Source organism: Chelonoidis abingdonii, chromosome 7 (genome assembly GCF_003597395.2).
Source record: "Chelonoidis abingdonii isolate Lonesome George chromosome 7, CheloAbing_2.0, whole genome shotgun sequence".
In the NCBI taxonomy this organism is placed as follows: Eukaryota; Metazoa; Chordata; order Testudines; family Testudinidae; genus Chelonoidis; species Chelonoidis abingdonii.
In genome coordinates this window covers 29,947,300-29,974,226 of record NC_133775.1, presented here as the reverse complement: position 1 = coordinate 29,974,226, position 26,927 = coordinate 29,947,300, and the positions used below count along the sequence as shown (strand labels likewise).

At 43.4% G+C, this 26,927-nt stretch overlaps 1 protein-coding gene across 1 annotated transcript in view; it reads left to right on the top strand.

Moving 5' to 3' along the window:
* The first annotated feature begins 4,012 nt into the window (after positions 1-4,012).
* Positions 4,013-26,927, top strand: part of LOC116835756 (vitellogenin-2-like) — a 40,958-nt gene continuing 18,043 nt past the window's right edge. Inside the window, exons 1-22 of the mRNA XM_032798870.1 lie at positions 4,013-4,052; positions 4,289-4,309; positions 4,502-4,653; positions 7,907-8,158; positions 8,336-8,497; positions 8,677-8,825; positions 9,588-9,738; positions 9,859-10,016; positions 10,103-10,268; positions 12,019-12,144; positions 13,267-13,485; positions 14,873-15,090; positions 15,209-15,306; positions 15,921-16,045; positions 16,599-16,700; positions 17,235-17,354; positions 17,460-17,649; positions 18,062-18,155; positions 19,097-19,282; positions 23,030-23,174; positions 23,886-24,114; positions 24,202-24,377. Of these exons, the coding sequence (XP_032654761.1) occupies positions 4,013-4,052; positions 4,289-4,309; positions 4,502-4,653; positions 7,907-8,158; positions 8,336-8,497; positions 8,677-8,825; positions 9,588-9,738; positions 9,859-10,016; positions 10,103-10,268; positions 12,019-12,144; positions 13,267-13,485; positions 14,873-15,090; positions 15,209-15,306; positions 15,921-16,045; positions 16,599-16,700; positions 17,235-17,354; positions 17,460-17,649; positions 18,062-18,155; positions 19,097-19,282; positions 23,030-23,174; positions 23,886-24,114; positions 24,202-24,377 (3,279 nt within the window). The remainder of the gene's footprint in view (positions 4,053-4,288; positions 4,310-4,501; positions 4,654-7,906; positions 8,159-8,335; positions 8,498-8,676; positions 8,826-9,587; positions 9,739-9,858; positions 10,017-10,102; positions 10,269-12,018; positions 12,145-13,266; positions 13,486-14,872; positions 15,091-15,208; positions 15,307-15,920; positions 16,046-16,598; positions 16,701-17,234; positions 17,355-17,459; positions 17,650-18,061; positions 18,156-19,096; positions 19,283-23,029; positions 23,175-23,885; positions 24,115-24,201; positions 24,378-26,927) is intronic.

The following is a 26,927-nucleotide window of genomic DNA, read 5'->3' as shown; positions in this document are numbered from 1 at the left end:
AGACCTCTTTCACTGGGAGGCCCTTCGGTGATTACACACAGTGGTGAGCTGGAGCAGGTTTGCACCAGTTTGCAGGAACCGGTTGTTAAATTTAGAAGACCTTTTAGAACTGGTTGTTCCAAGACAACCGGTTCTATAAGGGCTTTATTTAACAAAAGCTTTGGCATGCTGCCCTGGCCCCAGCTCACTTTCCCCTCCTCTTCTGACTGCTCCCCTCCCCTGCTTCCTGGGAATCAGATGTTCGGGGGACGCCTGAAAGAAGCAGCAGGCACACAGGTAAGCTGGGGCGCGGGGGGGAACGGAGGTGCGGCCAGCTCAGCGGCTCCCTCCAGCCCAGCTCCTGGTCCTGGCCGAGCGGCTCCCTCCAGCCTGGGACCCCAGCCAAGCGCCCCCAGCCCCTGTCCTGTCCTGGCCCCAGCCAAGCACCCCCAGCTTCGCCCTGCGGCTCTGGCCCAGCCCACGTGGTGCTGGTCCCAGCCCCGCGGCTTCGGCCCAGCCCTCACAGTGCCAGTGCTGGTCCTGGCCCCTGTGGCGCTGGTGCTGGTCCCGGCCTGGCTCCCGTGGCACCGATGCTGGTCCCAGCCCCGCAGTTGTGGGTCTGGCCCGGCTTGGCTCAGGCCCCATGGCGCTGGTCCCGGCAGAGCGGCTCTGCCCTGGCCTCGGCCGAGCGGCTCCAGCCTGGCTTGGCTCGGGCCCCCAGCGCTGGTCCCTGTACCAGCTGAGCAGCTCCAGGCAGTGTGGTCAGGGGGCAGGGAGCAGGGAGGGGCTGTTGGAAGAGGTCAGGGGAGTTAGGGGGTTGGATAGGGGTGGAGCGATCAGAGGGCAGGGAACAGGGGGATTGAATGGAGGCAAGGGTCCTGGGGGAGCAGTCAAGAAGGAGCAGGGTTTGGATGGGGCGGAGGGGGGCAGTCAGGGGAAGAGATTCGAGGGGTGGTCAGGGGACAGGGAGAAGGAGTGGTTGGATAGAGCAGGGGTCCCGCGGGGGCCATCAGGAATGTTAGGAGGGGTTGGATGGGGTAGGAGGGGGCAGTCAGGGGACAGGGAAGGGGAGTGGATGGGGGAGGGTTCCTAGGGGGGCATCAAGAAATGTTGGGGGTTAGATGAGGCAGGAGTCCCGGGGGGGGGGAGGGAGTGGCCACGACCCCCTCCTAGGGTAAGAAGGAGGGAATCTGTTGTTAATATTTTGGCAGCTCATCACTGATTACACGACTAATTTTAAAGAGAGAGGCCTACACTATGTTACAGTGGGAGGAGCTTCTGCACCTATTGCCTGACCCAGACTAGAGCTGAACATCAGCTCCAAACAGGCTGATGAGGAAAATGCAGTGAAGGCTGGCATAGGGGCCCATGGGATCCGTCAGCATGGTACATTAGCCAAGAACCCCCCGACATAGGGAACATGAAGAAAGCAGCTGCTGCTGCAGCCTGCCTGGAAAGAATTCTCTTATGTAATGTCTCATACAAAGCCAGTTATTTTGTGCAGAGGATGGAAGGATCGCCATATTTGGGATCGGGAAGGAATTTTTCCACCTGGTCATATTGGCAGAGACCCTGCGGGCTTTTCGCCATGTGCAGCATGGAGCAAAGGTCACTTGCAGGTTTGAAGTAGTATAAATGGTGGATTTTCTGTAACTTGAAGTCTTTAAATCATGATTTGAGGACTTCATTATCTCAGCCCAAGGTTATGGATCTATTACAGGAGTGGGTGCGTGGTGGGGGGTCTGTGCTGCAATGTGCACAAGGTCATATCAGATGATCATGATAGTCCCTGCTGGCCTTAAAGTCTATGAATCTAGGATGAATTACACCTTTCAAATCTATTCAGTTCAGATACAAACACTCTTAGGCCTGGGCTACACTAGTGGGGCAGGGGTTCAACCTAAGATATGCAACTTCAGCTACGCTATTCGCATAGCTGAAGTCGAAGTATCTTAGTTCGACTTACCTGGTCATCCTCACGGCAAAGAGTCAACTGCCACGGCCCCCCCGTCGACTCTGCTTACTCCTCCTGCCGAGGTGGAGTACAGGCGTTGATTAGCTGATCGATTTATCGTGTCCAGATGAGACGTGATAAATCGATCCCCAATACATTGAACACTACCTGCCAATCTGGGTAGTACAGACACCCCCACGTTCTGAAAGATAAGGCTGGTTTCTCTCTCGCTCTTTGTATAGAGTGAAATATTACTTTTTCTAATCAAGTATTTACAAGGAAGGGGGAAAACAGATTTGGGCTTAATGCTATCATTACGAATCAGAAGAAACTGCTGATCAAGGAGCAACATCTACATTTTCTCAGACCTTATAAAAAAGAGAAAATTTGAGGGACTAAAAATAATCCTCACCATTCAATTATATTAGAAATTACATCAGGGACCAAACAAACGTAATTTAGCAAAACTAAATCACCTGACTTGGCTAAGCTTGACAGCTCAATTTATGTAAAATTCAGTGAATTATCGCGCCATATTGCAATAAACTGTGATTTGGATTTGCTAAGAATAATAAATTAAATCTAGGCACTTTTCCTGAAAACAAAAGGGAGAGACACTTGAAATTTGAAAATTGCAGCCCTTTTGTTTATGGCTCAATGCCTGCTCCCCATACTCACACAAGTAATCCCACTGACATAATAATTCTGGCAGGGTGTTTAGCATCAGACATTCAAATATTAATAAGTCACCCATCAGATCAGATTCTGTATGATCCAGCAATATTCCTGCTGGGATAAAACTGTTCCCCCGCATACTTCTCTTACTCTGCAACCCAGTTCAACCTGCCTACATGAGTGGAGAGAAACATTCTGACCTCTGGTTTGTCTACACTGCATTATAAACCCTGGTCTGTGGGCTCTGCTCTTGTGGACTTGATGGTGCCTAGCCTGTGCCTGAGTGTCCACACTGCATTGTAAGCTTGGATTTATAGTTGTTGGCCCTGGGATCTCACAACTGCGGCAATGCATCCATACTGCACCGCACAGCCCTCCTGACCCAGGGCTGCATCTGCACTGCAACATGTTAAGGCTTGGACCTGAGTCACAGTGGGACTCAGACTTGGACCCGTCCCTGGGAGAGTGAGGGGGTCTGTGGGGCAAGGCTGATGAGAGGAAGGGAAAGAGAGGGTAATTGTACTGGGGTCCCAAGCTCAGGTGCTGCCCCCCTCCCACTGCCAAGTCTGTAACTTCTGTGTAAATCAAGTGAAATGGGAGGGGGATGAGGTCTCCAGTGAACGTGACTTCCAAGGCCCCGTATTTCTCTTAGCTGGCTTAGACCTGGGTCCTGAGTGCTTACTAACCCAAGCCAGAAAGATTTTGTGTTAGGCCAATGTGGGGTCTGGGCTGACACCTGCATCCCAGGTTTACAATACAGTACAGCGATACCTTAAGTTATTAACACCTCTTTCTCATAGAAAATAGTGACAAAAAAAGTTAATTACCTTTTTTTCCAGTCATAGCCATTGTAACGATTAGGCAAATTTAATATTGCTATGTTACTTTAGTATATGCACAAATAGTACATAAAATGAATCTTTTTTGTATGGTTACTAAGGTAATGACAACCTTGTGACACTCGGCAGGTCTGGTGTTTTTGCACAATTCTTCTGAGCCATTATCAGTTAGATAAGCTTTTGTGCCTTATGTCAGGTCAGAATAACCAGGACAAAGTTTTCACAAACATTACAGCATTAGAAACCCAGAAAATAAGAATCATCAACAATTTTCCTTATGAATTAAATATTTTGTTTTAAAATGATCCTTTAAAAAAACAACAACCCTGTTTTGAAAGTTATTTTCAAAAGGTATAAATGGCTCAGGTGGAATGATGAGAGTGGGAACATGCCAATGATACCTTCAGTTATGAAAAAAAAGTCAACAGCATCAGAAAAAAAATGTTTGAGTAACTTGATAAAAAGTTGATAACTCAACAAAATTCACCCCAGCAGTGCCCACCGGTTAATAATTCTTCTTCTATAAAAGCTGCATGTTCCCCTGAGAGCTTCTTTCACCTTCATCATGAGGAGAATCATACTGGCACTGGTGTTCACTTTTGTGGGTAAGTTCCTTTCTTCCAATAATATTTGGCTGGGATGTGCAGAGGGAGCCCAAAGAGATTAGGCACCCAAATCTCGTTGACATTCATGAGAGATGGAGCTGAACTCCCTTAGGCACTTTTTAAAGCCCTAGTCACAAGCTTTATTGGAGTTTTATGGGTAAGTCAGTATATTAAATGTGAAGTCAAAATAGTTGTTCCCAGTGCCTCACATATCCATTTGATTTTTTTCCCCACAGGGAGTCAGAAATATGACATTGGTAAGTCTACTGCTCATTTTTAATTAATGAACCTAACTCTGCCATCGTATATACTGGTACATCTCCCACTGAAGTCTCCTGTTTTTCTGGTGGTAGAATCGGACATGTGACTTTTTGTTGTGATGATGATGAACTATAATGTCACAAAAACGTTAGCACAAGTAGATATTTCAACTACTTTTTTTTTATTAGAACCTGGTTTTAGTAACAGCAAGAGCTACTTGTACAGCTATGAAGGCCTCATTCTGCATGGTCTGCAAGACGAAGGATTGACAAGAGCTGGGCTGAGGCTGACAAGCAAAGTAGAGATTAGTGGATTGTCACACAACTATCACATGCTGAAGGTAAATGACAATGTATATGAAGGAAAGCAAGCAAGCAAGCAAAGGAAGATGCATTAAATAGTAATGGAACTACTAGTAATATATCCAGCCCTATGTCATGGACTGGCAGCCAGAGAACAATTAGAATCCTAGGACCCTGTACTTGGCTCTGAAATGACCACATACAAAGGGCCTGTAAAGCTGATGTAACCATTCAGTTAAGGATTTCCCCCAGCATGGGGGAATCCCCAGGTAGTGCAGAGTCAGTGTGTTCAGCTGTATACTCCCCCCACCCCAGTTCCAAGTGCAGGTGCTCAGCTAAGGAGGAAAGATGGCATGACTGAGTGATGTAGCACTGCTGCTGTCATTGGCTACCACAGTGCAGAGCTATTGCCAGTGGTGAGCTGGAGCCAGTTTGCACCAGTTCGCAAGAACCGGTTGTTAAATTTAGAAGGCCTTTTAGAACCGGTTGGGGGGAGGGGAGGTGCGGCTGGCTCAGCAGCTCCCTCCAGCCCAGCTCCTGGTCCCAGCCGAGTGGCTCCCTCCAGCCTGGAACCCCTGCTGCCGAGCGCCCCCAGGCCCCGTCCTGTCCCGGCCCCAGCTGAGCACCCCTAGCTTCGGCCTGTGGCTCCGGCTCGCCCCCGCAGCGCCGGTGCTGGTCCTGGCCCCGCGGCCCTGATCCGCCCCCCGCGGTGCCAGTGCTGGTCCCGGCCCTGCTGTTGCGGCTCTGGCCCAGCTCGGCTAGGGCCCCATGGCACTGACCTCAGAAGAGCGGCTCTGCCCTGGCCCCGGCCTCGGCCAAGCGGCTCCAGCCTGGCTCAGCTCAGGCCCCCCAGTGCCGGCCCCGGTCTCAGCTGAGCGGCTCTAGGCAGTGTGGTAAGGAGGCAGGGAGCAGAGAGGGGGTATTGGAAGAGGGCAGGGGAGTTGGGGGGTGGATAAAGGTGGGGCGATCAGAGGGCAGGGAACAGGGGGATTGAATGGAGGCAAGGGTCCTGGGGGGGGGGCAGTCAGAAAGGAACAGGGATTGGATAGGGTGGCGGGGGGCAATCAGGGGCAGGGATTCCAGGGGCGGTCAGGGGACAGGGAGAAGGGGTGGTTGGATGGGGCAGGGGTCCCAGAGGGCCATCAAGAATGAGAGGAGGGGTCGGATGGGGTGGGAGGGGGCAGTCAGGGGACAGGGAAGGGGAGTGGATGGGGCAGGGATCCCTGGGAAGCATCAAGGAACGTGGGGGGTTGGATGAGACAGGAGTCCCAGGGGGGCGGCCATGACCCCCTTGTGGGATGAGGAGGAGGGAACCTGTTGTTAATATTTTGGCAGCTCATCACTGGCTACTGCAGACTATTTCAAATTAGAGCAGCACTAAAGCTGCTCTTAGTTGTGTTAGGAGCTGACTGGTCTCTGGGTGGCCCCAGGATGTGATGGTGAAGGTGGTATAAAGTCTTCTTTGCCACTGTCCAGAGTTTTGTACCTAGCCAGACCTAAGAATTGGCCTCAGAGCTGATCCTGTAAGTTGCTGAATGCTCATCTCCTGATGGTTTTGCTGGAAGCTGAGGAGTTCAGAGCAGTCAGCACTCCACAGCATAAGCGTCCAAAAAGTTTTGAAGAATTCAGATTACTTATGGAAAATTACAGATATGGGGTAGATCCTACTACCATAGAAGTCAATAGCAAAATCTCCATTGATTTTAATGGAAGCAGAAGCAGGCACCAGATCTATAGATGCTTTTCAAAACAAAGTTACATAATTTTCTTGAAGGCTGTATTCACATAATTACCCTGAATGCTTGAAAAAGACCAGAGGCATTTGTTAAAACAACTGTCCTTGCAAACAGTTTATCAGACAAACATGATGTTTTAAAAAGTTAATAAAAATTCAAGAATGAAATTACTCCATTTTTTCGTATTTTTTTCATAGCTTGAGAAAAGCTGAATGCTGTAGATAAAATATCACACCTGGTGTTATTTCCTGTTTCCACTACCTGTTTTTTCAACATTGTTAAGCTTATTTTTTATTCAGAACTGGAGAATTACAATAATATCCCAGCTCTAGGAGTGTTCCTATTCATTAGAAAAAATGCATTCAATAGTTTAAAACATGGCAAGAAAAAAGAGGTCTAAGCATCTAAGCAAATGGAAATAAGAGACAAATGTAGGGACATATGTACACACACACACATACACTGCCAGAATTTGGTCCAGAAGCTATTTTTCTTTGTTATATTTACTGTAACAAATGGATTTGTGCCACACCAACATAATTTATTATATACCTCACTGTACGATAGGATAATGATAACACAATGAAAGATCTGAATGGAAACAGTATAATATCTGTTAGAAATATGTATTCACTTTGCTAAATTCTGATCACAGTTATACTGGAGACACTCAGCTGAACTCTATGAGTTTCAGTGGTGTAAAAAGAAACCAAAAATTGACCCTAAATGTCTATTGTTTCTGTAGCCCTGTCTTTATATCACTGAGGGCAACGTGCAGGGATTCTGAATTGCAGAAAACTGAAGTAGGTTAAAATGACAAAGGGGCAATCCACACTTATCAGCAGTCACTAATCAAGGCTTAGAATAAAATTAGAATTATATATAGGGGATGTCCTGTTCTTACAGCCCCCTTTCCTCCATGTCTCTAGATTACAAGTAAGTACTTGTAAAATTAAACACCTTTTATAGGCTGCTAGCACTATAATTGGTTCATACCCCCAGAGGGAAGGGCATAATATCTATGCTGGTAGGAAGGAGAGATCCTTCCTCCTCCCCTATTAAAAACAATGGTCCTCTCATTCTCCTAACCCATGATATTTTTGTGCAGCAGTGGCCAGCAGCCATAATTCTAAACATTTGTATATGGAGGCACACATAAGCCCCAGTGTTTCGGCCGTGCTTCCCAGAACACTGTGTGAAAGCTGACTGAAGCTTTGGGGATAGGGAAGGTATTTCCTGCCCCCGCAGATAGTCTGTGTAATCAGGGTTTTCACTCTCCACTTGAATGTTCAGATGGCACTACCAGGTTTGTGGGGCTAATGAAGGTTGCATGATTTGTTTTATTCTCTGTCAGAACTTTGGGTAGGCAGAAATCCTTTGTGGAAATTGTGTCTTTACAGCCTCATCCCAGACCCAAGCACAGGAAAGGAAAGGAGATAATTTTATGCAATGTTTGGACAAGTGGCTTTGTGATGAAGCTCAGATTCTTCTCTTGGGGAAATATTTTTAACTAACAAAAATTTTGACAGGTGCGTTTTCTGTATTTTGTTCTCAGTTCCTATCTCCACAGCTGGACGAATACAATGGAATCTGGCCCAGAGATCCATTCACTCGATCTTCCAAACTCATCCAGACAATTGCATCATGCCTCACCCAACTCTTTAAGTTTGAGTACAGCAGCGGGCAGTTTGGGAACATTTATGCCCCCAAAGATACTCCTGTCACATGTGTTAACCTAGTGAGAGGGATTCTGAACCTGTTGCAGATAACTGTCAAAAAGTCACAGAATGCATATGACTTGCAAGAGGTTTGTTTTTCCTTTCTAATTCTACTTTGCCATAAGAACAAACATTCATTTTTTATTATAAAATTATTTTGGTTCAGATACAGTTTCCAGGAAGGTTACTAGTTCACCTGCTCCTTGTCCTGGAATGAAAGTCTGTTTCAAATGAGAAATGCAATTAAGCTCTATTAATCTCTATAGGCCGGGATTGAAGGTGTCTGCCATACAAAATACATTATCCAGGAAGACAAGAAGAGTAACCGAGTCACAGTATTCAAAACCAAAGACCTTAACAACTGCCAGGATAAAGTGGTGAAGAACATTGGAATGACTTACATCCGCCCTTGTGCTACCTGCCCACTGGTATGGAACATATAAAGATAGAATGCCAAATTAACTGCAGACGTATACACGTATCACTGAACTGATTTAAACAGAGATGAAATATACTCATTTCAATGGTGAATTAGGCCCATTCATAATAAATCTGGAGTTAAACAATGGTTTGTTCTCTTTACTGTGTGAGTTCTTTGCCCTTTTAGAAAGAAAAGATCATAAAAGGAACAGCTGCATTCACCTACAAAATGAAATACACAGATGCTGGCACCCTGATCACACAAGCTGTGTCCCAGCAGGTCTATCAGATCTCCCCTTTCAGTGAACCTGCTGGTGTTGCTGTCATGGAAGCAAGGTAGGCCTCAGCCGTTATACTGTAAATGAGTATAACGATCAGAACTGGGAGAATACATTTAAAATACATTCACCAAGACTTTGGGGATAAAACAAAAATGCTGCAACTGGATGGTTCTTTTGTTAGTTTTTGGCATTCAGAGGAATGATCTGGCCCTATGTGTCTCTGCCTGTATCTAAGTTTCTTCTATGTAATTAATGCAGCCCAAATTGCTGTATGTGGCATTTCACTTTTGCGTAGAGTACATGCCATAGGTAAGTAAACTGAAATATCTGAGAAATGTAAATATCAATAAGATGCTGTTAATACTAATGTCTCCTCAATTTGCTTTGTTAAAGTGATAGAGAAGCTGTGAGATTTAAATATAAATTTTTTACTGTAAAAATGTTCATGTTGTTGCAAGTTTCATACACGCTCATATTGTACACTTGATATTTTTAGCCAGAGATCTCCATGTGTTTACAAACTTCAGTTAAGCCTCCCAACACCCTGATGGCTTATAGAAATAGCCAACATGGAGTGACTTGTTAATATTCTTACTGAACAGTCTGTGAGCAATCTGCAAATATAAAATGATAACCTCAAGAAATTTCAATGATTTTGAATAATGAATAAATCTGAGAATTTTCTGATCCATTTGCAGACAATGTGAAATTATTGTTGGGAGTCTTTCATTCAGCTATAATATCCACTGGATTTAGCTTAGACAAATGGAGCACTCAAAGTAAAATGTTATGCTACATTTCACTCTTTTCCTTGCAGGCAAGAACTTACTTTGAACGATATTAGAAACAGTCAAGTGAGCACATCAGAAATTCAGTTGCAAAACTATGGAAGTCTTCGTTATGATTTTGCAAAAGAACTACTTCAGATGCCAATTCATCTAATAAAGATGAAAAATCCTGAATCACAGGTATAAGATGCTTAATATTTTAGACTCTTCCATTATTTATAAAGCTAGTGGAAGATCAACAAATTATTTCAGACACCTAAGATATCTTGTAATCCCTTCTGCCTTCTGTTTTTGTATCAGATAGTAGAAATACTGCAACAATTAATTCAGTATAATCAACAAGGGTACAATAGAGAAGCTCCAGCCAAATTCTTAGAACTTATCCAGCTTTGTCGTGTAGCAACGCCTGAAAACCTTGAGTCTCTTTGGAAACAATGTGCTGATAAACCTCAATATAGGTAATTGACTGTATCACTCTCAATTAACATTTCTGAATAGAGAAATTCTGACAATGAAAATAATAGATGCCTCCTCTTATTCACAGGCGCTGGTTATTGAGCATAATCTGTGCAGCAGGAACTACTGAGACATTCATGTTCCTTAAGCAAAAAATTCATAATGAGGACCTCAGCTATTTGGAATCAGCTCTGACTATCGCTCTCGCCTTCCATTTATCCCCTGCTGATGACCACACTTTACAAGCTGTAGCAGTGAGTACAATACATAGGATCATTCCTTATTCTGTTGTCTTGTAATTCTTCTACTAGAGAGACAAGGTGTGAGTGTAGGGGGGTTAATATATTTTACTGGACTATCTCCTGTTGGTGAAAGAGACAAGCTTTCGAACTACATAGAGCTGTTCTTCAGGTGTAGGACAGGTACTCAGGGCAAGTCTACACTTAAAATGCTGCATCAGTGCAGCTGTAGTGCTTTAATGAAGACGCTCTATGCTGATGGGAGAGAGCTCTCCTGTTGGCGTAGTTAATCCCCCATGAGAGGTGGTAGCTATGTTGGCAGGAAAAGCCCCCTCCCCCCCGCCAACATGGAACTGTCTATGATGGCACTTAGGCTGGTATAACTACATCACTCAGGAGTGGAGATTTTTCGCATCCCTGAGGCTAGGTCTACACTGGGGAGGGGGGTTGACCTCAGATACACTGACTTCAGCTACTTGAATAGTGTAGCTGAAGTCGGCGTATCTTAGGTTGATTTACCTGGCCATGAGGACGGCGGCGAGTTGACCGCTGCTGCTCCCCCATCGACTCCGCTTCCACCTCTTGCCGTGGGGGAATTCCAGAGTCAATGGCAGAGTGATCGGGGATCGATTTTATCACGTCTACACTAGACATGATAAATCGATCCCCAATAGATCGATCTGGCGGGTAGTGTAGACATACCCTAAGAGATGTAGTTATACCAAAGTAATGTTGCACTGTAGATCTACCCTTATTGTTGTGCTAAACACAGGGTGGAACAGATTGTTTACCAGAAGTACTTACATTCAAAGTAAAGTGTCCAGTTAACATCACTGCAGCCATAGGATAGAAAAGCAGGAGGGTAGAAGGTTACAGATTGTTGCAATAAGCCATAAATCCAGTGTCTTTGTGATAACCAGTGTCTAGCAACATTATGAATTTAAGCTCCCAGGGCTTGTCTTTTGAAAGTGTTGTGCAGGTTTCCTTTGAGGACGAGAACTGAGGGGTCAGATATGGAGTGATTATTTTGTGAAAAATGTTCACCCATGCCTGATATGGTGTTTTTATCTTCAAACATTTTTCTGTTTGAGTTCATTTGAGAATGTAGTGATTGTCTAATTTCACCCACATAGTTGTACTGGAGCATTTAGTGCATTGGATGAGATACACCACATGTTGTGACAGCCATGTGTAAGACCCATTGATTTTGAAAGATGTGTTGTGGTTTTTTTTTATCATTTTAGCAGTGGAGATACATCTGCAGGCTTTGCATCTGTTATGGCAGGGTCTGGTGCCACTTTAGTTGGTAGGAGAGAGGCTGGGGATAGGTATGTGTATCTGGAAAATTTCTTTTTTGGGGGGAGTGGGGATGGGATAGTTCAGTGGTTTGAGCATCAGCCTGCTAAACCCAGAGTTGTGAGCTCAATCCTTGAGGGGGCCATTTAGGGAACTGGGGTAAAGATCTGTCTGGGAATTGGTCCTGCTTTGAGCAGGGGGTTGGACTAGATGACCTCCTGAGGTCCCTTCCTTCCATGATATGTGGAGCTTGCTTCTGATGATGAGCTTGGAGAGGCTGGGAAGTTTTTGACAGACAGTTGTTTGAAGGCCAGAAGAGGGGAGCTTGGGAAAGATTTCCTTCCAAATGTGGTTCCCATCAAGTCTGGATTGTAATTGTTGAATGATACCCTGTATGAGCCCCATAATGATTCAACTAAATATGATTTTTATGGATACCAATAATATGTGCTGCTTCTTACTTCTGCAGGATCTAGTGACCAGCTTCCGAATTCAAAGAGCTCCTATGCTTCGCAAGCTTGCTTACCTGGCATATGGTTCCATGATAAACAGATATTGTTCTGTGTCATCATTTTGTCCTAATAAAATTCTTCAGGTGAGTGGGTGTTATTTCAGATTTTGTAATACCTAAAGAAATTTCAGAAACTCCCTCTAGTGTAGTTCTCACCTAGTTGTGTGTAAATCAGGACAATAGAGGTTTAAATTCCATCATTTTCAGTTGTGATCAACTGCAAAATCACAAACAAAATTTGAAGATGAGTGGAAGCTCTTTGAAAAACCTTAACCGTTCAGAATTTTGAATGCAAGCAGTGATAGTCCATAAGGAAAATGGATCCTCTAAACAAGTTGAAATTGAATTTGCAATGAGTGGCAACTTGTAGGATTATAATAAAAGTACTATGGTATATGTTCCTAGATAATGTTTTCATCCCTCAGCCACAAGGAGTACATGCTACTTTACATTGTTACAATTACTCCTCAGTGCCTCTCCAGACATAACCCAAGTCATGCTCCTAAAATGACCAACTTCTTGATTGTACATTGTCCCCAGATCTTCTCTGATCATTGTCTTCAGACTATGGAGCTCTATTCCTATTTTCATAAGTACCAGAGATGGTCTGTTGACATCAGAATGTGTTTAAACCTTAAAAACCAGCACAAAAGGACTAAACACAGGAAAGCCTGTACAAAAGTAATCTGTCCTTGTCATATGGGTCAATCCTACCCAATGTATCTGGGAAGTAGAAAACATTCAGATGAAGTTATGAGAATAGAGGGGAACACATTTAGCTGTGCCTAATGGACTTTAATGGAGATTGCCAGGGCTGTTGTCAATACTGAATTTGGTGCCTGTTTTATGGGGCTCTGGAAGCTGCAATAGAATCACTGAGAGAGTCATCCTTTCTGTGAATTCCCCCAGGGCTCAGGGGCCAGGCTGGTGTGGGGAAGTGCAATCTGCAACTCCCTGGGTGGGTGAACAGGGATGAACCTGGCCCAGCTATAACACAGGGAAAGTCAGTGAGTGCTACTTGCTGTTTTCTGTATTTGGCACTATGGTAATAAGAGCCTGGGAGTGAAATGTGCAAGGTTCAGCTCAAAGAAGAGAGGAAAGTCTTGGAGCAAAAGGCTTTTTATTCCTGTGGACAAAGATGGCAGTATGTACATGCAGGATTGTTATCTGAATTAACAAAGCTACACATTCTTGCTTTTTTTGCAGCCCCTCCACGACCTTGCAGCTGAGGCAATCAGCAAGAACCATGAAGATGACATGGCCTTGGCTCTGAAAGCCATTGGCAATGCAGGAGAACCAGCCAGTATCAAGCGCGTCCTGAAGTTCTTGCCAATATTTTCACCTGCTGCAATGGCTTTTCCAGTTAGAATTTATATTGATGCTGTTTTGGCCTTGAGAAAAATAGCCAGGAAAGACCCTGCAAAAGTAAGTGAAACTATTGTTTAAACAAACTCATCAGACATAAAGAATACAGGATATAATGCAGGTCAAGTCAGTGACATACTGTTTGTGAAGTCACTATATAACATCAGATATCCAAGGCCAGATGCTCAGCATAGCTCCATTGACTTCAGTGGAACTACACTGATTTACCCCAACTGAGAATCTGGTTTGCATTGTTTAATGTTGTACCTCCTAGACCTGTAATGCTGTTTATGTACACAATTAAAGACTACTCCCTCCGACCTTGGTCTTACTGAAATCAAGAAGAGTTTGGCCATTGACTGCAGTGGAAGAAAGTTTGAGCCCAAAATAATTTGCGACCAATACACCATTTTGTGGCTATATGAGACTTTAAAATTAAGACAAGAAATGGCCTTATTTTAATTCAGAAGGAGTAAAATATTGTTAAATCATTTTAACATGGCTCATGACCATGTTTGTTGATTGTTTTGTCTCTAGCACTGCTAGGAAATGCACTAGGGGCAGATTCCCAGTTGGTGTAAAGTTGCATGGGCCCACTGACACCAATGGGCCTATCTATAGCAATTTATACAGCTGAGGATCTGCTCTTAGCTCTTCACATATATATGGCTGGACATAAATAATAGATTAATGCATAAGCTGAAAGTTGATCAATGTGAGGATAAATAAAAAATCAAATAAAAGTGTATAATCAGTATTACAGGCATTCCTGATCATGTGGTTGCTGTCCACTCAAAGCTCACACTGACATCAATGGGAATTTTGAGTAGAAAAAGACTGTGGGATCTCATTCTAAAAAGTAAAACTATAAAAATGTAATGAGGATAGTCACTTCCTTGTTTTTTAGGATTCTTTATCAGAATTATAAACTGTAGATGAAAAAGAATACTTTTCCTATACCGTATGTTGTGATCTTTTATGAACTTAAATAAAACAAAGGAGAGAGAGTGTGTGTTAATCCACTGTCTATTTGTCTGTCTGTGCCTTTATACCATGCTCATTACTGTGGTATCTAAGTGACTACAATCTATGTACGGAAGTCCCACTGATAGCAAGTAGTGTAAGCAATGGTGCATACAAATTACTTTGATCCTTCCCTAATTGCACACACTATACTCCTCCTGATGTCAGTGGGAATTAGGTCATCCTAAACTGCAAGACTGGGCATATTATTAATGGCAATTCCCCCCTCCTTCTGTTCATTGTGTTCCAACAATACTTATCTTTGTGCATCAGCGCCTACGTTGCAAAGATGGTCATACTTTCAGTTTTATTCTCCCCTCAATATGTGTGGGTGGAACACCAGTGCAAACTGCATTCTTTTAAAGGGAGAATACACCCTAAGAAGTTATCAGGATCTGGAAATGTGGTTTTTTTTCCCCTCCAGGTACGAGAAATTCTTCTCCAGATCTTTGTGGACCATTCACTTGCTCCTACTCTCCGAATGATGGCTTGTGTTGTCATCTTTGAAACTAAGCCTGCTCTACCTCTCGTAACAACTATGGCCAATGCTCTGCTAAAGGAGAGCAGTTTGCAGGTCGCCAGTTTCACATATTCCCATATGAAGGTTTTGGCAATAAAAAGGATCCCACAGCTCTATAATGTGTAAGTAAAAAGAGAAGTAAAACTTTCCGTTGTAAGTAGTGATTTCCATTACAATTTTCTAAGTATAAGTGCAAAGTGAATTCAGTTACTATGGAGCATTATTATCCATTTTACTTAGATCTGCTGCTTGCAACATTGCCCTTAAGCTACTGAGCCCAAGACTTGACAGGCTGAGCTATCGTTACAGCAAGGTTATTCACATTGGTGGTTATTACTGTGAGTACTAGATATGCTGTGGAACTGCTTTGGCTAATACTATATTTTTAGAAAATTCCCATAGAAAAACCATGAAATGCCATGAATTTCAACTGAAATCCTGCCATTGGCAGTGGGATTTGTCCATTCTTGGAGTATGAAAAACTAAAATGCAGATGTCTCAGGCTCTAAGGAGAATGCTGTGGATCTCTAGACTGCCACCTCACCTCCCAGAATGGCCATGATCCCAAATTCTCCCCTCAAAGAGACTTTACTTATGACAGTGGTTCTCAAACTGGGGGTTGGGACCCCTCAGGGGGTCGTGAAGTTATTACATGGGGGGTTGCGAGCTGTCAGCCTCCACCCCAAACCCTGCTTGGCCTCCAGCATTTATAATGTTGTTAAATATATAAACAAGTGTTTTTAATGTTGAGCTTGCTGTATGAAAGGGGTCACCAGTACAAAAGTCTGAGAACTCCTGGCATATGAAGATTGGGCAACCCATAGAAATAGCAATGCTGACAGACTCATTTACATGATTACACACAGACGGTGACTATACCTTATGTGCACAAGATACCATTGAACACTACAGTGAAAACCAAACCTCTGCTGTATTTTGATTTCTACTATAGGGGAATATAGAGCTGGTGCAATTGGGAGAGTCTATCTCATGAACAGTCCAAGCAGTATGTTGCCATCTGCGATAATTATGAAACTGAGAGGTTATTATGCAAATACCGCAACTGATTTTGTTGAGGTAAATATTACATTTAGAACAACAATCAGACCTATACAAATATTTCTCATGGAAGCCTTCTGGATGGACTGCAGCATTTCACCACAGCCCTGAACAGGGGCTGGTGCGGAGGGAAAGCTTGGGGAGGGAGTCTGATTGCAATTGTCCGTGGCTCTCTTGGCCTATAAACTCTGATGAAAAAGGCTATGAAAGCATTAAGTATGGAATCAAATGTAACAAAAGTAAAGGAAATCTCAGAAGGCTCATTGAATATCTGTCTGTAAACCTGAACCATAACTGCCTATCATATATATGTGTAAAGGTTATACTAGGGATTTCCCGCTACTCTTTGAGCCAGATCGATTACTAGATACTCAGATGCAATTTTATTGACTTTAATGGAGCCCGACTGCTCATGACAGTGGTTAAATATGCCACTCCATTTTTTCTCTCTGCACCATTAATATCTTCTCATGGCTTTCACCTAGTAAAGACTAATTTTTGATCCTCCTTCCCCCTCTCTGTTTTAACCATGTCATATTCTGGTCTGCCTGATTTTATTTGTTTTGCATAGGTGGCTCTCCAAACACAAGGCCTAACAGAGCTTATCAGGAAACAGAACGTCCCCTTTGCTGAATATGACACGTACAAAAAATTGAAGGTGCTTGGGAAAATGGTATGTGTATTCTTTCTTCACGTCTGTTTGAAATATATTACTGGAATGCCCGCTACTGCATTTCTTACCCTGTCTAAACTCCTAAGGAAGCGTCAGTGAGTGTGGAGTGCTGGAGTAAGCCCCAAATGACATATCTAGCCATACACTGCAAGCTCTTTGGGACAGGCACTATCTTTTCACTGTATATGTGTCAGTGCCTAGCACAAGGGTGACTTGCTCCCTAATTGGGGCCAGTACAGATGATGATGATGATGATGATGATGGAATAATTAATACAAAAATTAAAGTGCATGTTAAAATACAATATATCAATTTTCTTGACAAAAATGATTGTTGTATCGGATTTTTTTCTTTATGAGTGTTTTCTTGGATGTACCCCACTGTTTACCATGATCTTTACCCAGGTGCTACATGGGCAAATTCACAGTGAGGTCAATGGTAGTTTTGCCTGGATAAGCCTAGTAACATCCTCAGGATGTGACCCAGTATTTATTAATACAGTCCTATATATTAAGCAACATTTTTTTTCTCTAGCTTCTGGGATGGAAGGAACTGCCTCCTGAAAACCCACTCATGTCAGCCTATGTAAAAGTATTTAGCCATGAGCTCGCCTTTGTTGACGTCAACAAGGAGCTCATTCAACAGATAGTGAAGGTACTGATTGCTCCTATTTTTCTGTTTTATCTGAGGGGCTTCACAGTTTCCTCCCTGCCCCTTTGCTTCCTCCACTTAACCTTCTGGATCTTTGTCCCTTTGTAGGCTCTGACTGAATCATCAGATGGGCACATGTTAGTGAAGAACGTGATCAATCAAATCCAAAGAGGCATTGCAGGACAATGGACACAGGCAATATTGGCAGCAGAAGTTCGGCACATTGTCCCTACCTGTGTTGGCCTGCCACTAGAACTCAGTTTATATAGTACTGGTCTGATACATGCTGCAGCCAATGGTGAGGTTTGAAAAGCATCATTTAATGATTTCACCTCAACACATAGGACTTTCAGAGTTTTAATTCCTGGTCTAACATTAAATCCCTCTGTAGTCTTGGCACATAACCTACCTTCTTTGTCTTAGGTTCCCGATTTCTAATATGGAGGTAGTAATACATCATTATGTCATACGTGGTGTGAGAATTAATTAGCTGGGTATAAATGCTGCCATTGGATACAGATGTGTAACTCCTGATTCATTTTAGTAGGCACTACGAGGGTAAAACTGGGCCCTTCTTAATTCTGTAAAGTGTTTTGAAGATGAAATGGTGCTACCTAAGTGCTAATTATTGTTATTTTAACAAAACTGTCAATTTGGAACCCTTAATTTATTGTTTTGCCTTTGCTATAATTCTTTTCTATCTCTTCCAGTTGGTGTAAATATGTCCCCCTCTTTATCTGGCAATTTTAAACCTTTGCAGTTCTTTGATGCCAATGTGCAACTTCATGCTGATATCAACCCAAGGTTAGAAAAACGAGGATAAATATGTATATAAATATGATGGTATGGTGTAATTTTATTGGCAGGGATTTGGGGTAGCTGAATTATTCACAAGGGTGAAGCCATGTGTAAGTTATATAGGTCAATCCAAATAGGTGCTGTTAAACCTTTTATTCCACACTACATCATCATGTTCTGTACTTGCCACATACATTACAGAGCATTTAAAAAAATATCTTGGAATTAAGTTTTTTGTGCCTGCACTGCTGGGTGTCTTAGTCATCATTAATCCAGTTGTACAGGCCTCAGAGCGAACCATATAAATATCTCTAAACAAGACATAAAATATCTTTTCTATACCTAAAAAATGTCATGTTATCCCAGACCTTGCAGTGCTATCAGTGTGTGCTAGATCCAAACTAGGAGTCTACCACTTCTCATAAAGCTGCTATTTCTGCCCCTTCAGGGATGAGTGATATGAGATGTAAAGTCATGATATTTTACATAGAAAAAAAGCTGCTACGGGTGCAGCACTAACTGTGGTTATCCTGGGCCTCAGGCTAGTGTAATTTTTTTGGGGGGGAGGCGGAAGAAATATTTTTGGAGCTAGTTGATTTTTAAAAAATAGCAGCTGTTTGAAAGAGCTCAGGACTTTCTAATATTAGAATAAGAACTGGGGCAATGGATTAGAAGTGGAGAGGGCAGGTGAGGCGGTCTAACAGTCCATGTTAAATTAATTTATCACATGACTCTACAATTCGTCACATGAATCTCCCCTCCACATATGTGGTATATCTCTTTATCTGTCAATAGATTGATTGACATTTTTCCTCTTATAGCAGCAAACTCTGATTTCCAAAAAAGATACTTGTATACAGCAAATTCTACATTTCAAAGTGTGCTTTCTAAGTATGTATTTATCATTGTGTATGGTTATGCATGTTTGTATTTTCCCTCTCTTTCAGCATATACATGCATACAGTGGCAATGATGGGAATCAATACACAGTACTTTCAGAGTGGTCTTGAATTTCATGCCAAGTTCCGTGCCAACATCCCAATGAAATTTTATGCCAAAATAAACATGAAAGATAACAGTTTGAAGTTTGAAACAACTCCGTGCCACCAGGAAACTGAGCTAGTGACTGCAAGGTACAGCAGTTATATTTACTTTGTTTACTTTCAATGAGGGTGACTAAATGTCCCAATTTTATAGGGAGAGTCCCGATATTTGGGGCTCTTCTTTATATGGGCTGTTATTACCGCCCACCCCCAGTCCTGATATTTTCACATTTGCCATCTGGTCACCCTAGTTTTAACTCTTCTGTACAATTGATGGTGAATTACCTATTATAAAATGTTAAAGACATGGCTTTTTGCTAAGACTTTGCTGTAGTAGGATAGTTATAGAATGTTAAATATTTTCTTTTGTTCACCATGTTCAGGATGTATGTTTTTGTATTTCACTTTACCAGCGATTTCAGTCCTCTGTCATTTAATGGCCCTCATCCCGAAGTCCTGACTCAGGCAATGAAGCCATTGAGGGTTTTGCCTAAGTAAGGACTACAGAATCAGGCTCAGTGCACTTCTGGTGGTTAAATACAAGTTAACTAGTAGAGTAATTACCATTATTGCACTTCTAAATGCCCCTGCCTTTATAATCCTTTGTTTGTCTCCTACAGAGTTGAACTGCTCTAATATTTTATTTAGTTAATAATTCTTATGCTGTCATGCTGTTAGCATCTAGAAATATGAAACCGATTAAATGGAACTGTCTACATTAAACAACATACTGCATCAACTCTAATTAATCATAAATAGCCCACTGCAGAGCCATTGTTCATAACACGATGTGTCTTGAACTGTACTCAGCAGGACAGTAAATTTAAGTTCTGGAGGGCCACTTGAGAGAAGGAGTTCCATAGGTGGGACCTAGACTGAAAGTGCTCCACCTCCAATCCTTAAGTCATCACAGCTACAAAATGTCCTCAAAACACATCAGTTCATCTCAGCAGTTTTGGTGAGACTTAGGGAGAGAGACAACCTCTAAAAGAGCCAGATCCAAATCATGTAGGGCTTTGCAGGATATAACCAACACCTGATTTCAACCAGAAGCAGATGGGGAGCCAGTGCAGTACAGAACAATTGTAGTTTGCATTTCACTAAGTAGATGAAGCACAGTGTCAATGGCAGCTCCATTTAGAGTGTATTGCAGTTGTCCAGTCTGGACATGACAAAGGCAGTATCTGTGGCAAGGAGAGGTAATAGATTACCCTTATTATCCACAGATTCATAGATTCATAGACTCTAGGACTGGAAGGGACCTCGAGAGGTCATCGAGTCCAGTCCCCTGCCCTCATGGCAGGACCAAATACTGTCTAGACCATCCCTGATAGACATTTATCGGACACAATACTCCAGTTGAGGCCTAACCAGCAGCAGAGTAGAGCGGAAGAATGACTTTCTCGTGTCTTGTTTACAACACACCTGTTAATGCATCCCAGAATCACGTTTGCTTTTTTTGCAACAGTATCACACTGTTGACTCATATTTAGCTTGTGGTCCACTATGACCCCTAGATCTCTTTCTGCCATACTCCTTCCTAGACAGTCTCTTCCCATTCTGTATGTGTGAAACTGATTGTTCCTTCCTAAGTGGAGCACTTTGCATTTGTCTTTATTGAACTTCATCCGGTTTACCTCAGACCATTTCTCCAATTTGTCCAGATCATTTTGAATTTTGACCCTGTCCTCCAAAGCAGTTGCAATCCCTCCCAGTTTGGTATCGTCCGCAAACTTAATAAGCGTACTTTCTATGCCAACATCTAAGTCGTTGATGAAGATATTGAACAGAGCCGGTCCCAAAACAGACCCCTGTGGAACCCCACTTGTTATATACCTTTCCAGCAGGATTGGAAGCCATTAATAACTACTCTCTGAGTACGGTTATCCAGCCAGTTATGCACCCACCTTATAGTAGCCCCATCTAAATTGTATTTGCCTAGTTTATCGATAAGAATATCATGCGAGACCGTATCAAATGCCTTACTAAAGTCTAGGTATACCACATCCACCGCTTCTCCCTTATCCACAAGGCTCGTTATCCTATCAAAGAAAGCTATCAGATTGGTTTGACACGATTTGTTCTTTACAAATCCATGCTGGCTATTCCCTATCACCTTACCACCTTCCAAGTGTTTGCAGATGATTTCTTTAATTACTTGCTCCATTATCTTCCCTGGCACAGAAGTTAAACTAACTGGTCTGTAGTTTCCTGGGTTGTTTTTATTTCCCTTTTTATAGATGGGCACTATATTTGCCCTTTTCCAGTCTTCTGGAATCTCTCCCGTCTCCCATGACTTTCCAAAGATAATAGCTAGAGGCTCAGATACCTCCTCTATTAACTCCTTGAGTATTCTAGGATGCATTTCATCAGGCCCTGGTGACTTGCAGGCATCTAACTTTTCTAAGTGATTTTTAACTTGCTCTTTTTTAATTTTATCTTCTAAACCTACCCCTTCCCATAAGCATTCACTATGTTAGACATTCCTTCAGACTTCTCAGTGAAGACCGAAACAAAGAAGTCATTAAGCATCTCTGCCATTTCCAAGTTTCCTGTTACTGTTTCTCCCTCCTCACTGAGCAGTGGGCCTACCCTGTCCTTGGTCTTCCTCTTGCTTCTAATGTATTGATAAAAAGTCTTCTTGTTTCCCTTTATTCCATAGCTAGTTTGAGCTCATTTTGTGCCTTTGCCTTTCTAATCTTGCCCCTGCATTCCTGTGTTGTTTGCCTATATTCATCCTTTGTAATCTGACCTAGTTTCCATTTTTTATATGACTCCTTTTTATTTTGTAGGTCATGCAAGATCTCGTGGTTAAGCCAAGGTGGTCTTTTGCCACATTTCTATCTTTCCTACCCATCGAATAGCTTGCTTTTGGCCCTTAATAGTGTCCCTTTGAAAAACTGCCAACTCTCCTCAGTTGTTTTTCCCCTCAGTCTTGATTCCCATGGGACCTTACCTATCAGCTCTCTGAGCTTACCAAAATCTGCCTTCCTGAAATCCATTGTCTCTATTTTGCTGTACTCCCTTCTACCCTTCCTTAGAATTGCAAACTCTATGATTTCATGATCACTTTCACCCAAGCTCCTTCTACTTTCAAATTCTCAACGAGTTCCTCCCTATTTGTTAAAATCAAGTCTAGAACAGCTTCCCCCAGTAGCTTTTTCAACCTTCTGAAATAAAAGTTGTCTGCAATGCAGTCCAGGAACTTATTGGATAGTCTGTGCCCGCGGTGTTATTTTCCCAACATATATCTGGATAGTTGAAGTCCCCCATCACCACCAAATCTTGGGCTTGGATGATTTTGTTAGTTGTTTAAAAAAAGCCTCATCCACCTCTTCCACCTGGTTAGGTGGCCTGTAGTAGACTCCTAGCACGACATCACCCTGTTTTTTTACCCCCTTTTATCCTAACCCAGAGACTCTCAACAGTTCCGTCTCCTATGTCCATCTCCACCTAGTCCAAGTGTGTACATTTTTAATATATAAGGCAACACCTCCTCCCTTTTTCCCCTGTCCATCCTTCCTGAGCAAACTATACCCATCCACACCAACATTCCAAACAAAGTACTCTGAGCCACTATGGTTACATGGGAATCCAACAGTAATAGAGAGCCCGCAACAACCTCAAGGTTGTGAACGTCTTTTGAAAGGGATGAGTAGACTCCACCCAACAAACAGAGCAGTCAAAACTCTTGTTATTTTTTCAGATTGCTTTCTTCTGCCATCTAGCATCACCTCTATCTCTTCTGGATTAAAAATAGCAGGGCTGTGAAAAATCAGAATAAAGTATATTATCAACAGAGTCATTTACAAGTAGTGTATTGTGCCTACCCCACAGGACTAAAGTTTATGCTATTTCAAGAAATGTAGAAGAGATAACTTCATCAAAGAAATCTTCAGTTCTACCAGAAGAAGCTGTATCGGATGTCTCTGAGCAACGTTTTAAATCACCAGAAAGTACTTCAATAAATGGTGCCACTACGGTAATTAACACTCCTGTATTTGTATATTATAGATTGATGGATAGATAATGGATGGGTGGATAGATGATAGATGGATGAATAGATAATGGATATGTAGATAAATGGATGGATAGATAATGAATAGACAGATGAACAAATAAATAGATAAATAATGGATCTGATTTTCGGAAGTGTTGAGCTCCCATAACTCCTGTTGAAATCAATGGGACTTAGGTGTTCAGAGCATTTAAAATCAGTCTTCATATACATTGCTGCAGTGGAATGTAATGGGCCAAGTGATGGAATTCTTACTCTTGGTCTGCTCATTCCTCTCATTTCTGTGCAGAGTAGATCCTAAGTGTGCAGATCCGGCTGTTTCTTCACAGTAAGAGGTATCATCCATATCCATGGGGCTCTCTTCCTCTTCCCAGTACCCCCCAGTACTCTTCCCATAGAGAGGCTTCCCTGGGACATCAGATCCACGTGGAAGGTGTAGGCCTCAGGCAGGATGGAGAGGGCAGGAAGCAGCATGTGCATTTTGCTTCCCAAGCCCTAAGGGAATCATGCAAATGGTAACAGAATCTCAGGCTCTGCTTTGCTAAGTGCCCTTCATGCTGGGAATCCCCTTTAAAAGGGAGCTAGCTGCTGCTTGGGAGTCCTGTACCAGTTTTTGAGTCACTTTTGCTCCCCCTCCAATTCCCCTTAAATATGCCATGTTTCTGATTAATGCAGCAAAGAACAGCTTCTGGCGGGATGTCTGAGAAATATTCTTATGGCCCAGACGAGGAATTTCACCACAGAGCTGGAGGAAGATCTTATGCACAAGTCTTTTGTAGCAAATTACATAGTTTGGGTTGCCAAACCTGCCTTAATCTGCGATTACAAGATGCTGCTTTCTTAAAAGATACATTTCTATACAGATTGGTTGGAAAGCATGAAATCAAATTAGTTTTGAAACCAGGTATCGTATTATGCACAAAAATTTCTGTTTTTCCACATCATTACAACTGAAGCAATATATCCTATAATGCATGTGTCTGGTGTTTAGTCCGTACAGATGCTGCTATTGACAAAATACAGCTGGAGATTCAGGCAGGATCCAGAGCAGCTTTCAGAATAATCCAGCTGGTAACCCCAGTGTCAGAGGAAGATGATGATTCAACTCCAGATGATGTGGTTCAAAGAAAACTGAAGAAGATCCTAGGAATTGAAAGTATATTTAAGGTAATTGACTTGTTTGAAATGAAAGATAATTGAACAACAACAAAAAATTCCAAAACAAAATAAATGGTCCTACAAAATTAGAGGGAAAGCTGCAGAAAAAAAAAACAGAGTTTGATTTAGTTAGAACTGTAAATATTTTCTAAAGAGTAGGAAAAGTATATGCTGCAGGGACAGTGTCAGGTAGTTTAGGGTTGTTAAACTAAAAAGGAAGGAAATAAGAGTTAAAAGCCTAATCAAATCAAACCTATTTAGTATCTTATTATTTCATTTCAAATAACGAAGTTTGTTGTTTGTTTCAGTTTTCACCAAGGTTGGTTGTGATTTGATGTCTAACATAGTGAATGCCAGTGAAAATGAGGTAGGATCAGAAGAGGTTAAAATAGGGAAAGAAGAAGTTAAAAATTACTTGGACAAATTAGATGTCTTTAAGTCACTAGGGCCTGATGAAATGCATCCTAGAATACTCAAGGAGCTGACTGAGGAGATATCTGAGCCATTAGCAATTATCTTTGAGAAGTCATGGAAGACGGGAGAGATTCCAGAAGACTAGAAAAGGGCAAATATAGTGCCCATCTCTAAAAAGAGAAATAAGGACAACCTGGGGAATTACAAACCAGTCATCTTAACTTCTGTACCCGAAAAGATAATGGAGCAAATAATTAAGCAATCAATTTGCAAAAGTCTAGAAGATAATAGGGTGATAAGTAACACATAAAACCAACCTGCTAGCGTTCTTTGATGGGGTAACAAGCCTTGTGGATAGGGGGGAAGTGGTAGATGTGGTATATCTTGACTTTAGTAAAGTTTTTGATACTGTCTAACATGATCTTCTCATAATCAAACTATTGAAATGAAACCTAGATTGAACTACTATAAAATGGGTGCAAAACTGGTTGGAAAACCGTTCCCAGCGAGTAGTTATCAGTGATTCACAGTCAGGCTGGAAGTGCATATTGAGTGGGGTCCCACTGGGATCAGTTCTGGGTCTGGTTCTGTTCAATATCTTCATCAATTATTTAAATCATGAGTCGGAAACCTATGGCACACGTGCCGAAGACGGCATGTGAGCTGATTTTTAATGGCACGCTGCTGCCTGCTGGCGGTCCAGCCGCCAGCGGCTCTCAGCCTGCTGCTGAACCCGACTGGCTAGCAAGGCTGGGCGGGGGCCAATGGTTGGACCCAGCAGGCAGCAGCGTTGCCATTAAATCCGCTGGCCCAGCCTGTCTTCTCCGTCCCCACCCATCAACTCTCTACTGCGTAGCAGCAGGGGGCAGACGCTTGGTTCTGAGGCACTGCTGCAGGGCAGCCTCCACCGGCAGCCAAGCTACCCTCCTCCCACTTTCACCACTGCTGGGTTCGCCCCTCCTCCTCTCCCTCCATGCGGCAGAACCAGCTGATGGCCCTGGAGGTGGATGCGGGGAAGGCGGGGAGAGAAGCAGAATCTGGAACCACAGCTGCGCTGCCACGATCTCCGAGAGGGCGGAGGTGAAGAGGCTTGGGAGGGCTTGGAGAAGTATCAGGGCTTCCTCAGACCCTTGCATACTGATCAGGGCGGGGGCTGGGCGCATCCGCCATGATTCCAGCCACCACCCCTGCCTCCTTCCCTGATGCTGACCTCCCCACTCGCCCTACCTCTGCCTGCGCCATGCACTCCCCACCACCTGCCCGACTCTGCACCCCTACACACAACTAGCGCCCCTGGCCCTGACCCCTGACCCCCCGCGACCCAGTCCTGATCCGGACCCCCCCACACATACCCACGCTCCCCCACACTCATCCTGACTCCTGGGCACCCCCCTCACATGCCCAGCCTCTGCCTGACTCCTGCACCCCCACACATACCCATCCCCCTACACCTATGCTCTGACTCTTGAACCACCACATTCACCCCACCCTGAGCACCACAGAAGCTCCAGCACCGCCCCCACTCCCCACTTGCCCCTCACGCCAAATGGAGCTGCCCAGGTAACGCTCCACCCAAACCTCCTGCCTCAACCCTGAGCCCCCTCCTCATTGTAGCTCCTGGCCCAGACCCTACACCCCAACCCAGCCCTGTGCTCAGTGCACTCCCACCCTCAGCTCAGTGCAGAGAGAGGAAGAGAATGGGCTAGGAACCAGGAGAAGGTAGGTATCCATTGTATGTGGGCAGGGCGGGCCCCAGCTGGCAGTGGGCTGAGCAGGGTCAAGCGCCGGGATCCTGACTGGCAGGAGCCTGTGAACGGAACCCACAGACCGGCAGCAGACTGTGGCAGTGGGCTGAGATGCTCAGCCACTGCTGGTCTGGGTTCTGGCTGCTGGCCCTTGCCAGCTGGGTTCTGGCTGCAGGCCCCGCTCAGCCCGCTGCTGCCTAGCTGAAGGAACCCCAGGCTGGCCAGGCTGAGCGGGCCAGCGTGTAAGGTCAGCATTAATTTAATTTTAAATGAAGATTCTAAACATTTTGAAAACCTTTGTTTACTTTCATACACCAATAGTTTAGTTATATAATATATAGACTATTGAGAGAGACCTTCTAAAACATTGAATTGTTTCACAGCATGCAACCCTTATTAA